The sequence below is a fragment of the Symphalangus syndactylus genome, chromosome 22 (genome assembly GCF_028878055.3).
Source record: "Symphalangus syndactylus isolate Jambi chromosome 22, NHGRI_mSymSyn1-v2.1_pri, whole genome shotgun sequence".
Classification (NCBI taxonomy): domain Eukaryota; kingdom Metazoa; phylum Chordata; class Mammalia; order Primates; family Hylobatidae; genus Symphalangus; species Symphalangus syndactylus.
This window is the reverse complement of record NC_072444.2, coordinates 9,142,165-9,154,698: the sequence shown is the minus strand read 5'-3', so window position 1 is coordinate 9,154,698 and position 12,534 is coordinate 9,142,165. Positions and strand designations below refer to the sequence as shown.

General features: G+C 44.9%; 1 protein-coding gene across 4 annotated transcripts in view; it reads right to left on the bottom strand.

The window, feature by feature from the left end:
- TAF12 (TATA-box binding protein associated factor 12) overlaps window positions 1-12,534 on the bottom strand; it is a 45,935-nt gene that overhangs the window by 11,350 nt on the left and 22,051 nt on the right. For 3 of the 4 annotated variants that reach the window (XM_055261384.2, XM_055261386.2, XM_063631530.1), the window contains exons 2-3: window positions 8,215-8,466; window positions 4,360-4,437 (exon numbers count right to left, since the gene is read on the bottom strand). In XM_055261384.2, the coding sequence (XP_055117359.2) occupies window positions 4,360-4,437; window positions 8,215-8,466 (330 nt within the window). Of the gene's footprint in view, window positions 1-4,359; window positions 4,438-8,214; window positions 8,467-10,165; window positions 10,253-12,534 lie in introns of those variants that run through there. The other variant, XM_055261383.1, reaches the window with a different exon arrangement.

The window sequence follows — 12,534 nt, the reverse complement described above, 5'->3', positions numbered from 1 at the left end:
AGTTGGGAGGATCACTTGAGGTCAGAAGTTCGAGACCAGCCCAACAATATTGTGAGAGCCCCATCTGTATTTAAAAATAAATAGGCCGGGCGCGGTGGCTCACGCCTGTAATCTCAGCACTTTGGGAGGCTGAGGCAGGCGAATCACGAAGTCAAGAGATTGAGACCATCCTGGCCAACATGGTGAAACCCTGTATCTACTAAAAATACAAAAATTAGCTGGGCGTGGTGGCACATGCCTGTAGTCCCAGCTACTTGGGAGGCTGGGGCAGGAGAATCACTTGAACCTGGGAGGCGGAGGTTGCAGTGAGCCAAGATTGTGCCACTGTACTCCAGCCTGGCGACAGGGCGAGACTCTGTCTCAAAAAAAAAATAATAATAATTAAAAATAAATAACAAATAAAGAGGCCAGGCATGGTGGCTCACACCTGTAATCCCAGAACTTTGGGAGGCTGAGGTGGGCAGATACTTGAGGTCAGGAGTTCCAGACCAGCCTGACCAACATGGTGAAACCCAGTCTCTAAGGGCTGGGCACAGTGGCTCATGCCTGTAATCCCAGCACTTTGGAAGGCCAACGCAGGTGGATCAACTGAGGTCAGGAGTTTGAGACCAGCCTGACCAACATGGTAAAACCCTGTCTCTACTAAAAATACAAAATTAGCTGGGCATGGTGGCGGGCATCTGTAATCCCAGCTACTCTGGAGGTTGAGGCAGGAGAATCGCTCAAGCCCAGGCAGCGGAGGTTGCAGTGAGCCGAGACTGCACCACTGCACTCCAGCCTGGGTGACAGGGCGAGACAAAAAAAAAAAAGCAAGCAAGCAGAGGAACCAGGATTCCACCTCAAGGGTTCTGAGTCTAAATCTTGAGTTCTTTCCACATCACTGTCAATTATTATTGGACTGTGTGAAGAGAAGGATGAGAATTCTGAAGATAAAAATCTATGAGGCCAGGAGCAGTGGCTCACTCCTATAATCCCAGAACTTCGGGAGGCTGAGGCAGATGGTTTGCTTGAGCTCTGGAATTCGAGACTAGCCTGGGCAACATGGATGGCAAAACCCTGTCTCTACAAAAAATACAGAAATTAGCTGGGCTTGGTGGCATGCACTTGTAGTCCCAGCTACTTGGGAGGCTGAAGTGGGAGGCTTGCTTGAGTCCAGTTAGTCAAGACTGCAGTGAGCTGTGATCATGGCACGGCACTCCAGCCTGGGTGACGGACACCTTGTCTCAAAAATAAATAAATAAATAAATTTATATATATATATATATATGCACACACATGAAAAAACTGAGATTTTTATCAGTCAATATAGTCCCCATGGCTGCTTCTGCTGACAAACAAAAACAAACTAAAATTACAACCATAGATACAAAATTCCTTGTTCTGGTGGACCATTGACACATTGTCATCTTTACTGTGGGAACCAAATGGACACCATCTTAGAGAAAGATTTCTGATTAAACAGCAGATCAACTCCAAAAATGACCTCCTGTCCTTCCCTAATCCCATTAAAATAACAGTTAAAAAAACATTGCCAGGTGCAGTGGCTCATGCCAGTAATCCCAGCACTTTGCGAGGCCGAAGTGGGTGGATAACCTGAGGTCATGAGTTTGAGACCAGCTTGACCAATATGGTGAAACCCCGTCTCTACTAAAATTACAAAAATTAGCCAGGTGTGGTGGCGTGAGCCTGTAGTTCCAGCTTCTCAGGAGGCTGATGCAGGAGAATCACTTGAACCTGGGAGGCGGAGGTTGCAGTGAGCCAAGATCATGCCGCTGCACTCCAGCCTGGGCAACGGAGCGAGACTCCGTCTCAAAAAAAAAAGAAGCTAAAGGATAAACCCTCAAGATAGGAGACTGGAATTTTCTCTGGAGATACTGAATGATTCCTGAGAAAAGACTTACAGATACTGACATTTAGGGAATCTTCTATTAGGAAGGTTGACTTGTGGACAAATTACTCTGAAGTAAAGTCTTGTGGTCTGCTAGAGTGAACTGAGACCAGCTCATAAAAGCCAACTATGTACCTCTTTTCCCAAGTTTGTATTTAGTGATGTTATGTTGGTAGAAACAGCTACACCACAGAAATAATAAAGCACTGCAAATCGGGCATTTTTCTCCGAAGAGCTAGTTGTTAAACATTTACCCATGTATTACTGGGCCAAATCCATCAATTATGCTTCAAATCAGCTTTTCAGCGAGTGATTCTTTAAGAATGAATAGCCAGGGTCAGGCGTAGTGGCTCAGACCTATAATCCCAGCACTTTGAGAGGCCAAGGTGGACAGATCACTTGAGGTCAGAAGTTTGAGACCAGCCTGGCCAACATGGTAAAATCTTGTTACTACTAAAAATACGAAAATTAGTCAGGTATGGTGGCGTGCACCTATAATCCCAGCTACTTGGGAGGCTGAGGTGGGAGAATCACTTGAACCTGGGAGATGGAGTTTGCAGTGAGCTGTTATCGCATCACTGCACTCCAGCCTGGGCGGCTGAGCAAGATTCTGTCTCAAAAAAAAAAAAAAAAAGAAAAACAGTAAGGAAAGTTATATGGGCCAGCAGGCGTGATAGCTCATGCCTGTAATCCCAGCACTTTGGGAGGCTGAGGTGGGTGAATCACTTGAGGTCAGGAGTCCGAGACCAGCCTGGCCAACATGGCAAAACCTCATCTCTACTAAAAATACAAAAATTAGCCAGGTGTGGTGGCACATGCCTATAATCCCAGCTACTTGGGAGGCTGAGGCAGGAGAATCACTTGAACCCCCGGGAGGCAGAGAATGCGGTAAGCTGAGATCCTGCCACTATACTCCAGCCTGGGCAACAGAGCAAGACTGTCTCAAAATAAATAAATAAATAAATAAAAGTTATATGGCACACATGTGAGTGGTGTAAAAAAATCTCATCTACCATAATAGGGAATCAACAGAATCTTTTTTTTTCTTTTTTTTTTGAGACGGAGTCTCGCTCTGTCGCCCAGGCTGGAGTGCAGTGGTGTGATCTCAGCTCACTGCAAGCTCTGCCTCCCAGGTTCATGCCATTCTCCTGTCTCAACCTCCCTAGCAGCTGGGATTACAGGCACACACCGCCACGCCTGGCTAATTTTTGTATTTTTAGTAGAGAAGGGGTTTCACCATGTTAGCCAGGATGGTCTCGATCTCCTGACCTTGTGATCCACCCACCTCGGCCTCCCAAAGTGCTGGGATTGTGGTGTTAGCCACCGCGCCCGGTCAACAGAATCTTATAAAATTGGCCGGGCACAGTGACTCACACCCGTAATCCCAGCACTTTGGGAGGCCGAGGTGGGTGGATCACCTGAGGTCAGGAGTTCGAGACCAGCCTGACTGACATGGAGAAACCCCATCTCTACTAAAAATACAAAAATTAGCCAGGTGTGGTGGCGCATGCCTATAATCCCAGCTACTCGGGAGGCTAAGGCAGGAGAATCGCTTGAACCCGGGAGGCGGAGGTTGCGGTGAGCCAAGATCGCGCCATTGCACTCCAGCCTGGGCATCAAAAGCGAAACTCTGTCTCAAAAAAAAAAAAGAATATTATAAAATTAATGGGTCAAAGAATATCTCTTTAAGTATATTACTTAGAAATACAGAAGAATGTTACAGAAACAGCTAAAATTGTTGAAAGTGATTGCCTATGAGCAACAGACTATGCCTTTTTTAACAGGAAAAAGTAGCAGCAGTTATTGGGTATAAAGCAAATTCAGATTTGTCTGTGCTCTTATTTTATTTATTTATTGCAGTGGTGCAATCTTGGCTTACTGCAACCTCGGCCTTCTGAGTTTAAGAACACTTCAACCTCCCTAGTAGCTGGAACTATAGGTACACACCACCACGCTCAGCTAATTTTTTTTCTTTTTTTTTTTTTTTGAGACGGAGTCTCGCTCTGTCCCCCAGGCTGGAGTGCAGTGGCATGGTCTCGGCTCACTGCACTCTGCCTCCTGGGTTCACGTCATTCTCTTGCCTCAGCCTCCCGAGTAGCTGGGACTACAGGTGCCCGCCACCATGCCTGGCTAATTTTTTTTTTTATTTTTAGTAGAGACGGGGTTTCACTATGTTAGCCAGGATGGTCTTGATCTCCTGACCTTGTGATCCACCAGCCTCGGCCTCCCAAAGTGCTGGGATTACAGGAGCGAGCCACTGCGCCTGGCACTCAGCTAATTTTTTAATTTTTTGCAGAGACAAGGTCTCACTATATGGCCTAGGTTGGTCTTGAACCTCTGGGCTCCAGCAATCCTCCTGCTTCAGTCTCTCAAAAGGCATGAGCCACTGCATCTGGCCTGTTTGTGCTCTTAACCACTATGCTATATCAGTTCTCAGGGACCAGTTTCTGGGGTACCCAACCCTGCCTTACCTCCTCCACATCTTCATCCAACTGCTCATTAGGATCCACTTCTCTTACTAAGTCCTGTAATTTCTTCTTGGTCAACACCTAAAGTCAATTGGGAGAAGACTTTTCAACCAGGTGTTAAGAAAATGAAACAAATCATTACCCTGTAATGAAGAAAGGCTGTCAAATTGTTGGTTTTAGTTTCCACTTTCCAATGAGTTCACAGTCTGGCCTACCTGACTATGCTGCTGTAAGACTACACTCTCAAGACAGAAGTAACTTACGGAAAGGTAGAAAGAGCAGTTTGAAGACAGGCCAGCATCCAGCTGTCAGGCAGTATATTTCAGCCTCATGTCTTTTTCTCACTGTGCCTCTCCAAATGAAGAAATTTGCAATTCTCTGACCACCACAAATTGTCTAAAGGCAAGTTTGTTTTTTTGTTTTGTTTTGTTTTTGAGACAGAGTCTCGCTCTATTGCCCACTGGAGTGCAGTGGCATGATCATGGCTCAATGCAGCCTTGACTGCCAAGCTCTCCCACCTAAGCTTCCCAGCTAGCTGGGACCATAGGCACGTGCCACCACACCTGGCTAATGGCTAATTTTTTTTTTTTTTTTTTTTTGAGAGACAGGATCTCGCTATGTTGTGCAGCCTGCTCTTGAACTCCTGGCCTCAAGTGATTCTTCCACCTCAGCCTCCCAAAGTGCTGTACATGCTCTTCCTCCCTTCTTCCTTCTTGCTTAGCTCATGATGCCTCTTTCTGATGCTTTTCCTAGCCCATCCCAGTAAAGGTAACCCCTTACTACCTCCTTTGGCCTCTACTGCATCTTGTGCACCCTTTATCATTGTGCATATTTATATACTTCCCTGTTTCTGACTTAATAGGCTAAAAGCTCCCTGAGGGCAGCCTTCATAAAGGAAATGTCATGTTACATATGTATGCCATTAAAAAGTAATCAAAAGAAAACCAGGCACAGTGATCTGTGCCTATAGTCCCAGCTACTCAGGAGGCTGAGGCAGGAGGATCACTTGAGGCCAGGAGTTAGAGACTGCAGTGAGCTATGATTGTGCCACTACACTGCAGCCTGGGGAACACAGGAAGACCTCGTGTCTTTAAAAAAAAAAAAAAAAAGAGCCTGGCACAGTGGCTCACGCCTGTAATCCATCACTTTGGAAGGCCGAGGTGGGAGGACTGCCTGAGCCCAGGAGTTCAAAGACCAGCCTGGGCAACATGGCAAGACTGCATCTCTATTTTAAAAAAACATCTAGCTGGACGCAGTGGCTCATGCCTGTAATCCCAGCACGTTGGGAGGCTGAGGCGGGTGGATCACAAGGTCAGGAGATCGAGACCTTCCTGGCTAATGCAGTCAAACCCCATCTCTACTAAAAATACAAAAATTAGCTGGGTGTGGTGGCGGGCGCCTGTAGTCCCAGCTACTCGGGAGGCTAAGGCAGGAGAATGGCGTGAACCCAGGAGGCGGAGCTTGCAGTGAGCCGAGATCTCGCCACTGCACTCCAGCCTGGACGACAGAGCGAGACTCCGTCTCAAAAAAAACAAACAAAAAAACAAACAAAAAAAACATCTAAAAAATGGCTGCGTGCAGTGGCTCACGCCTGTAATTCCAGTACTTTGGGAGGCTGAGGTGAGCAGATCACAAGGTCAGAAGATTGAAACCATCCTGGCTAACACGGTGAAACCCTGTCTCTACTAAAAATACAAAAAAAAAATTAGCCAGGCGTGGTGGCGGGCGCCTGTAGTCCCAGCTACTTGGGAGGCTGAGGCAGGAGAATGGCATGAACCCGGGAGGCAGAGCTTGCAGTGAGACGAGATAGCGCCACTGCACTCCAGCCTGGGCAACAGAGTGACACTCCATCTCAAAAAAAAAAAAAAAAAAAATCTAAAAAATATATAAAAAATAAATTTTAAAAAAGAAAAATTTAGGCACTTGATCTCCTCAGTGCCCATTTGAGTCTCTTCCAAGTGTACTTTCCTTTCTTTCCTGCTCTAAACCTTCTAGTAAAATTCCACTTAAAAAAAAAAAAAAAAGAGCTAGGTACAGTGGCTCATGCCTGTAATCCTAGCACTTTGGGAGGCTGAGGCGGGTGGATCACCTGAAGTTAGGAGTTTGAGACCTGCCTGACCAACATGGCAAAACCCCGTCTCTACTAAAAATACAAAAATTAGCTGGGCGTGGTGGTGGGTGCCTATAATCAACTATTAGGGAGGCTGAGGCAGGAGAATAGCTTGAATTGGGAGGAGGAGGTTGCAGTGAGTCAAGATCATGCCATTGCACTCCATCCTGGGTGACAGAGTGAGACTCTGTCTCAAAAAAAAAAAAAAGAAAGAGAGACAGAGGAAAAAAAGAAAAACACCAAAAGACATACACTAAAATGCTAACCATGGCTATTTTAGGGTGGTGGCATTAGAATTACGGGCTATTTATTCTTTATGTATTTCTGAAGTTTCTGTGATAAACATGTATAACTTTTGAAATAAGGAAAAAAGAAAAAAAAATTTTTTTTTTTTTTGAGACAGAGTCTCGCTCTGTCGCCCAGCCTGGAGTGCAGTGGCGCAATCTCGGCTCACTGCAAGCTCCGCCTCCTGGGTTCACGCCATTCTCCTGCCTCAGCCTCTCCGAGTAGCTGGGACTACAGGCGCCCGCCACCACGCCTGGCTAATTTTTTTGTATTTTTAGTAGAGACGGGGTTTCACCGTGGTCTCGATCTCCTGACCTCGTGATCCGCCCACCTCGGCCTCCCAAAGTGCTGGGATTACAAGCGTGAGCCACCGCGCCCGGCCAATATTTGTTAATGATGTCTCATATCTATCCATTCTTCTTCATTCTATCATTATCACCTAATTTAAGCCTTCACTACATATCTTGATTTATTGCAAAAATCTTAGAATTGGTCATCCACCCAGTCTAACCCCGTTTTCTACCCATCCTGTCCCCTTACTGCCAAGTTAATCCTCTATAGGACACACTATTTTTATTATGTTACTTTTACTCCTTTATTAAATATCTGCAGATTGTATATTGCCTAAAAGTTCCAATGGAAATTTACTAGTACAGGTTCACTATGTTCTGCCCTCCCTATACAATTCTAAATTCTGTCTTCTACAACAGACTCCATATTCAACATGGGTTGATATCCTGACTGCCCAACCCGCTCTCATTAATCTTTGCAAGTCCCTCCACTCATTCCCTTGAAATACTGGGCCAAATCATCCATTCCACACAGCCTACAAAAAACAAGTCAAAGGGATTATACTTATTTCTTGTGGCTCTGGAGGGCAGAATCAGAATTATGGGTAGAAAGAATGGAGCAGATTTTAGAATCACTGCAGAAAATTAATAATGGCAGCAATTAGATGAACTAGAAGATGGAATGACTAGAAGCAAGAGTACTTTTATCATAGGAATAATGAATCAATTTATTATTTTATTTAACAACTACATGGTTAACATGTATATAAAGCACTTATCAAAATGAAAGGAAAAAAAACACCTTTCATAGGCAAGGTATTGTGTTAGTGTGTACGGATGGATGGATGGATGTATATATGCATACACACAACCACATACAACACAGTAATTAATAAACACTGTACATGATAATTTGCTAAAGAATGTTCCCAGAGGAGTATATATTCAGGACAACTTGAATCTGTGTCTCCTGAGTTGCGAGTCCTCAAATTTGGCCCAAATAAACTCTCTACTTATATTAAAACAAACAAAAAAAGTTAGAAATCCAAAAGAGGGAAAAGACCTTTTTGGCTAAGAGAAAAAAGCAGCATCTGAGATGGACATCTCTTAAAGTATTACAGGTTGAAATAATAGGTAAGAGGTGGCTACAAAGAAAGAGTAAGAGGATGATACCTGATTGTTTTCAGGGCTAAGACGACCTCCTGTCCCAGGAGTGCCTGGTATCTTTACCACTGTAGTACTATTGGCCATGGAGCCTTGTGGAGGGGTGCTGGCTGGTTCCGGTTTTATGGATGAGAAATTGGAGAGGTTGATTAAGGCTGAGGGGCCAAACTGGTTCATAATCTGCCGAGCTTTGGACTTCAGCTCATAGAGCTTATCGAGATCCTGTTTCTTTCTGGAGCTGTAAGGACCAAGGCCAATTAACTGGAGAAGAAAAGCACAAGAATTAGCTCTAGAAGAATCTGTAATAAAGGACGAATCTTGAGAGTAAAAAGAGGCCTGGTGCAATGGCTCACAACTGTAATCCCAGCACTTCGGGAGGCCCAGGTGGTAGGATCACTTAAGCCCAGTAGTTCAAGACCAGCCTGGGCAACATAGTGAGACCTAGTCTCTACCAAAAAAAAAAAAAAAAAAAAAAAAAAAAAAAAAAGTAAGTAAAATGAGGTCTGTTAGACTTTGAGGGTTCTTCAGTATATATGGAATGGTGACCATTTAATACCCACAGGTTAAAAATTGAGGTAATGAAGAATGTTTATTACTCTCACTTGATATTTAGAAACCATCTCATCTCCAAATGTTAAATAAAATAGTCCATAAAATTGAAACAAGGAAGCAAGTAAATGAAATGAAGAATCTTATGTACAAAAATAAACTAGGGCTGGGTGCAGTAGCTCATGTGTGTAATCCCAGCATGTTGGGTGCCTGAAGTGGAAGGATCACTTGAGACAGGAGTTCAAGACCAGCCTGGGGAACATGGGGAGGCCCTATCTCTGTAAAAATTTAGCTGGGGCTGGGTGTGGTGGCTCACGCCTGTAATCCCAGCACTCTGGGAGGCCAAGGTGGGTAGATCACCTGAGGTCAGGAGTTCAAGACAAGCCTGACCAACATGGTGAAACCCCATCTCTACTAAAAATACAAAAAAAATTGGCTAGGCGTGGTGGCACACGCCTATAATCCCTCCCAGCTACTGGGGAGACTGAGGCAGGAGAATCACCTGAACATGGGAGACAGAGTGGCTCATTGCAGCCTCAACTTCTTGGGCTCAGGCAATCCTCCTGCCTTAGCCTCCCGAGTAGCTAGGACTACATGCTACCATGTCCAGCTAAGTGTTTTTTGTGTTTTTTTTTTTTTTTTTTGCAGGGAGGGCGGCGGGGCCAAGTCTCACTCTGTTGCCCAGGCTGGAGTGCAGTGGCATGATCACGGTGGCTCATGCCTGTAATCCCAGCACTTTGGGAGGCCAAGGTGGGTGGATCACCTGAGGTCAGGAGTTTGAGACCAGCCTGACCAACATGGTGAAACCCCACCTCTACTAAAAATACAAAATTAGCTGGGTGTGGTGACACACGCCTGTAATCCCAGCTACTTGGGAGGCTAAGGCAGAAGAATCACTTGAACTCGGGATGCAGAGGTTGACGAAACTCCATCTCAAATAATAATAATAATAATAATAATAATAATAATAAATAAACTAGAATAAGCAAGACATTTTTGAGAACTTTGTAAAAATACTTGGTTAAGTACTACATGCATTATTTTTAAAGTATCAAATAATGTTAAATTCAAATAAGTCATAGCACAATCATATCCTTTAAAAAAATCAGTCACAAAGCTTAAGAATACAGACTAGTTCATTTTGGCATTTCAAACATGCTTAAGCCTATGTCAGGGCTATGCCCAATAAACATTACTTTTAGCAGTTGTTAAAAGTAAACTCCTCTTTATCAAGAGCAATTTTTCTCTGAGTGTTAGCAATCTAAGTACATGCAGAGACCCTAGTCTGGAGCAGCTGAGACTCCTGAATCTTAGAGTCATGAGGCTGACTCTGTGGACGTCAGCTTGGGTGTCATCACGATCAGAAGCACATTCACCAAGTTCTGCTCACAGTAGCCTCAAACTTACTTACAGCTATCTGAGTGTCTAGATCTTTAATTACATCAGCAACAGCTGTGAGCCCGGTGAAATGAGAGGCAGCCATTTTCAAAAGCTACCTGTAAATGAACAACTGGCATCAAGCACCATCCTTGCCATGGAACCATTTTAGTTGCATGGCCTGGTACATCTTCACCAACCAGGATCCAAGCAAACTGGATGTGGAGAAATATATCTCCTTTTCCTTAGTGGGAGCCAAGACAAACATCTCCATCTCTTTCATAAGCAATTTTGAAAATTAATTAATGATGACTATGGCACATATAGACCATCTTCTTATAAAATGAATGTCTGCTGTTAGGGATAAACTAACAGCATATGGAATATTTTATTGGGCAAAATTGTGGGATATGAGCCTGCAGGAATTATGTCAATGGCTTTCAGAACTTGGTAAAAGTTGGAATATAAATGTCTATCTGTATCTATTCTACTCTTGTTCCTAGTCCTGAGTTCCTCCTCCCCACACTGTCTGAATTTCTAATATGAGAAATCTGGCCCGGTCCAGTGGCTCATGCCTGTAATCCCAGCACTTTGGGAGGCCAAGGCAGGCAGATCACTTGAGGTCAGGAGTTTGAGACCAGCACGGCCAACACAGTGAAATCCAGTCTCTACTAAAAATACAAAAATTAGCCAGGCGTGGTGGCACATGCCTGTAATCCCAGCTACTTGGGAGGTTGAGGCAGGAGAATCACTTGAACTGTGGAGGCAGAGGTTGCAGTGAGCCGAGATCAGGCCACTGCACTCCAGCCTGGGCAACAGAGCGAGACTCTGTCTCAAGAAAATAATAATAATAAAAAATAAATAATAAGAAGAAATCATGTTCTCCTGGTTTACTCTTAATAAAGGCAACTAAGTATGTACTGGTTAAAAAACCAAGGCTGACTTGCTGGCCAAGAACCAGCTGATGGGGACAGCAGAGTATTAGCATCACTTGTTTGTTTTAACCATATGTGGCCTCCTTCTCCCCTACCCACAAACATTACCAATAGAAGAGTCAGGATAGAAACCTTTCTTAACGTGGTAATAGCTGTTCTAGTATTATAAAAGCAAACTATTTTCCCAAAGCAAGTTCTATGCAAAAGCCTCATTAAGGATCATCAAACTGGGCCGGGCGCGGTGGCTCATGCTTGTAATCCCAGCACTTTGGGAGGCCGAGGCGGGCGGATCACGAGGTCAGGAGATCGAGACCATGGTGAAACCCCGTCTCTACTAAAAATACAAAAAAAATTAGCCGGGCGTGGTGGCGGGCGCCTGTAGTCCCGGCTACTCGGAGAGGCTGAGGCAGGAGAATGGCATGAACCCGGGAGGTGGAGCTTGCAGTGAGCCGAGATTGCGCCACTGCACTCCAGCCTGGGCGACAGAGCGAGACTCCGTCTCAAAAAAAAAAAAAAAAAAAAAAAGGATCATCAAACTGTATCCTCATCACTCTAGCCTCACAATGAACATACTATATCTCTCAAAAACGTTCCCACAGCCTTCAAGGGACTTCCCAAACAATACTGAGTATTGCACAAAATAAGTGGAGACTTTTTGTAATAGAGATTTTTGAGTAAGAATTTTTGTTATAACATCTGGATACATATCTGGATGTGGTGGTGCGCACCTATAATCCCAGCTACTCAGGAGGCTGAGGTAGGAGTACTGTTTGAGCCCAGGAGTTTCAGGTCAGTCTGGGCAACATAGTGAGACACTGTCCCTTTCTCTCTTTTTTTTGAGACAAGGTCTCATTTTGTATGACAGGCTAGAGTGTAGTGGTGTAATCATGGTTCACTGCAGACTCAAACTTGTGGACTCAGGCAATCCTCCTGTCTCAACCTCTTAAGTAGCTAGGACTACATGTGCACACCATTGCACTCAGCTAAATTTTTTTTTGGTAGAGATGGGATCTTTCTATGCTGCCTAGGCTGGTCTCAAACTCCTGGCCTCAAGTAATTCCCCTGCCTCAGCCTACCAGAGTGCTGGAATTATAGGCTTGGGCCACCACACTCAGCCCCGTCTCTTTTTTTTTTTTTTTTGAGACGGAGTCTCACTGTGTCGCCCAGGCTGGAGTGCAGCGGTGCGATCTCAGCTCACTGCAACCTCTGCCTTGCCGGTTCAAGCAATTCCTGCCTCAGCCTCCCAAGTAGCTTGGACTACAGGTGCACGCCACCATGTCCGGCATATTTTTAGTAGAGATGGGGTTTCACCATGTTGGTCAGGCTAGTCTCAAACTCCTGACCTCGTGATCCACCCACCTCGGGCCTCCCATAGTGCTGGGATTACAGGCGTGAGCCACCAAGCCCGGCCTCAGCCTAAATTTTTTTTAGGGCTGGGCACAGTGGCTCACGCCTGTAATCCCAGCAC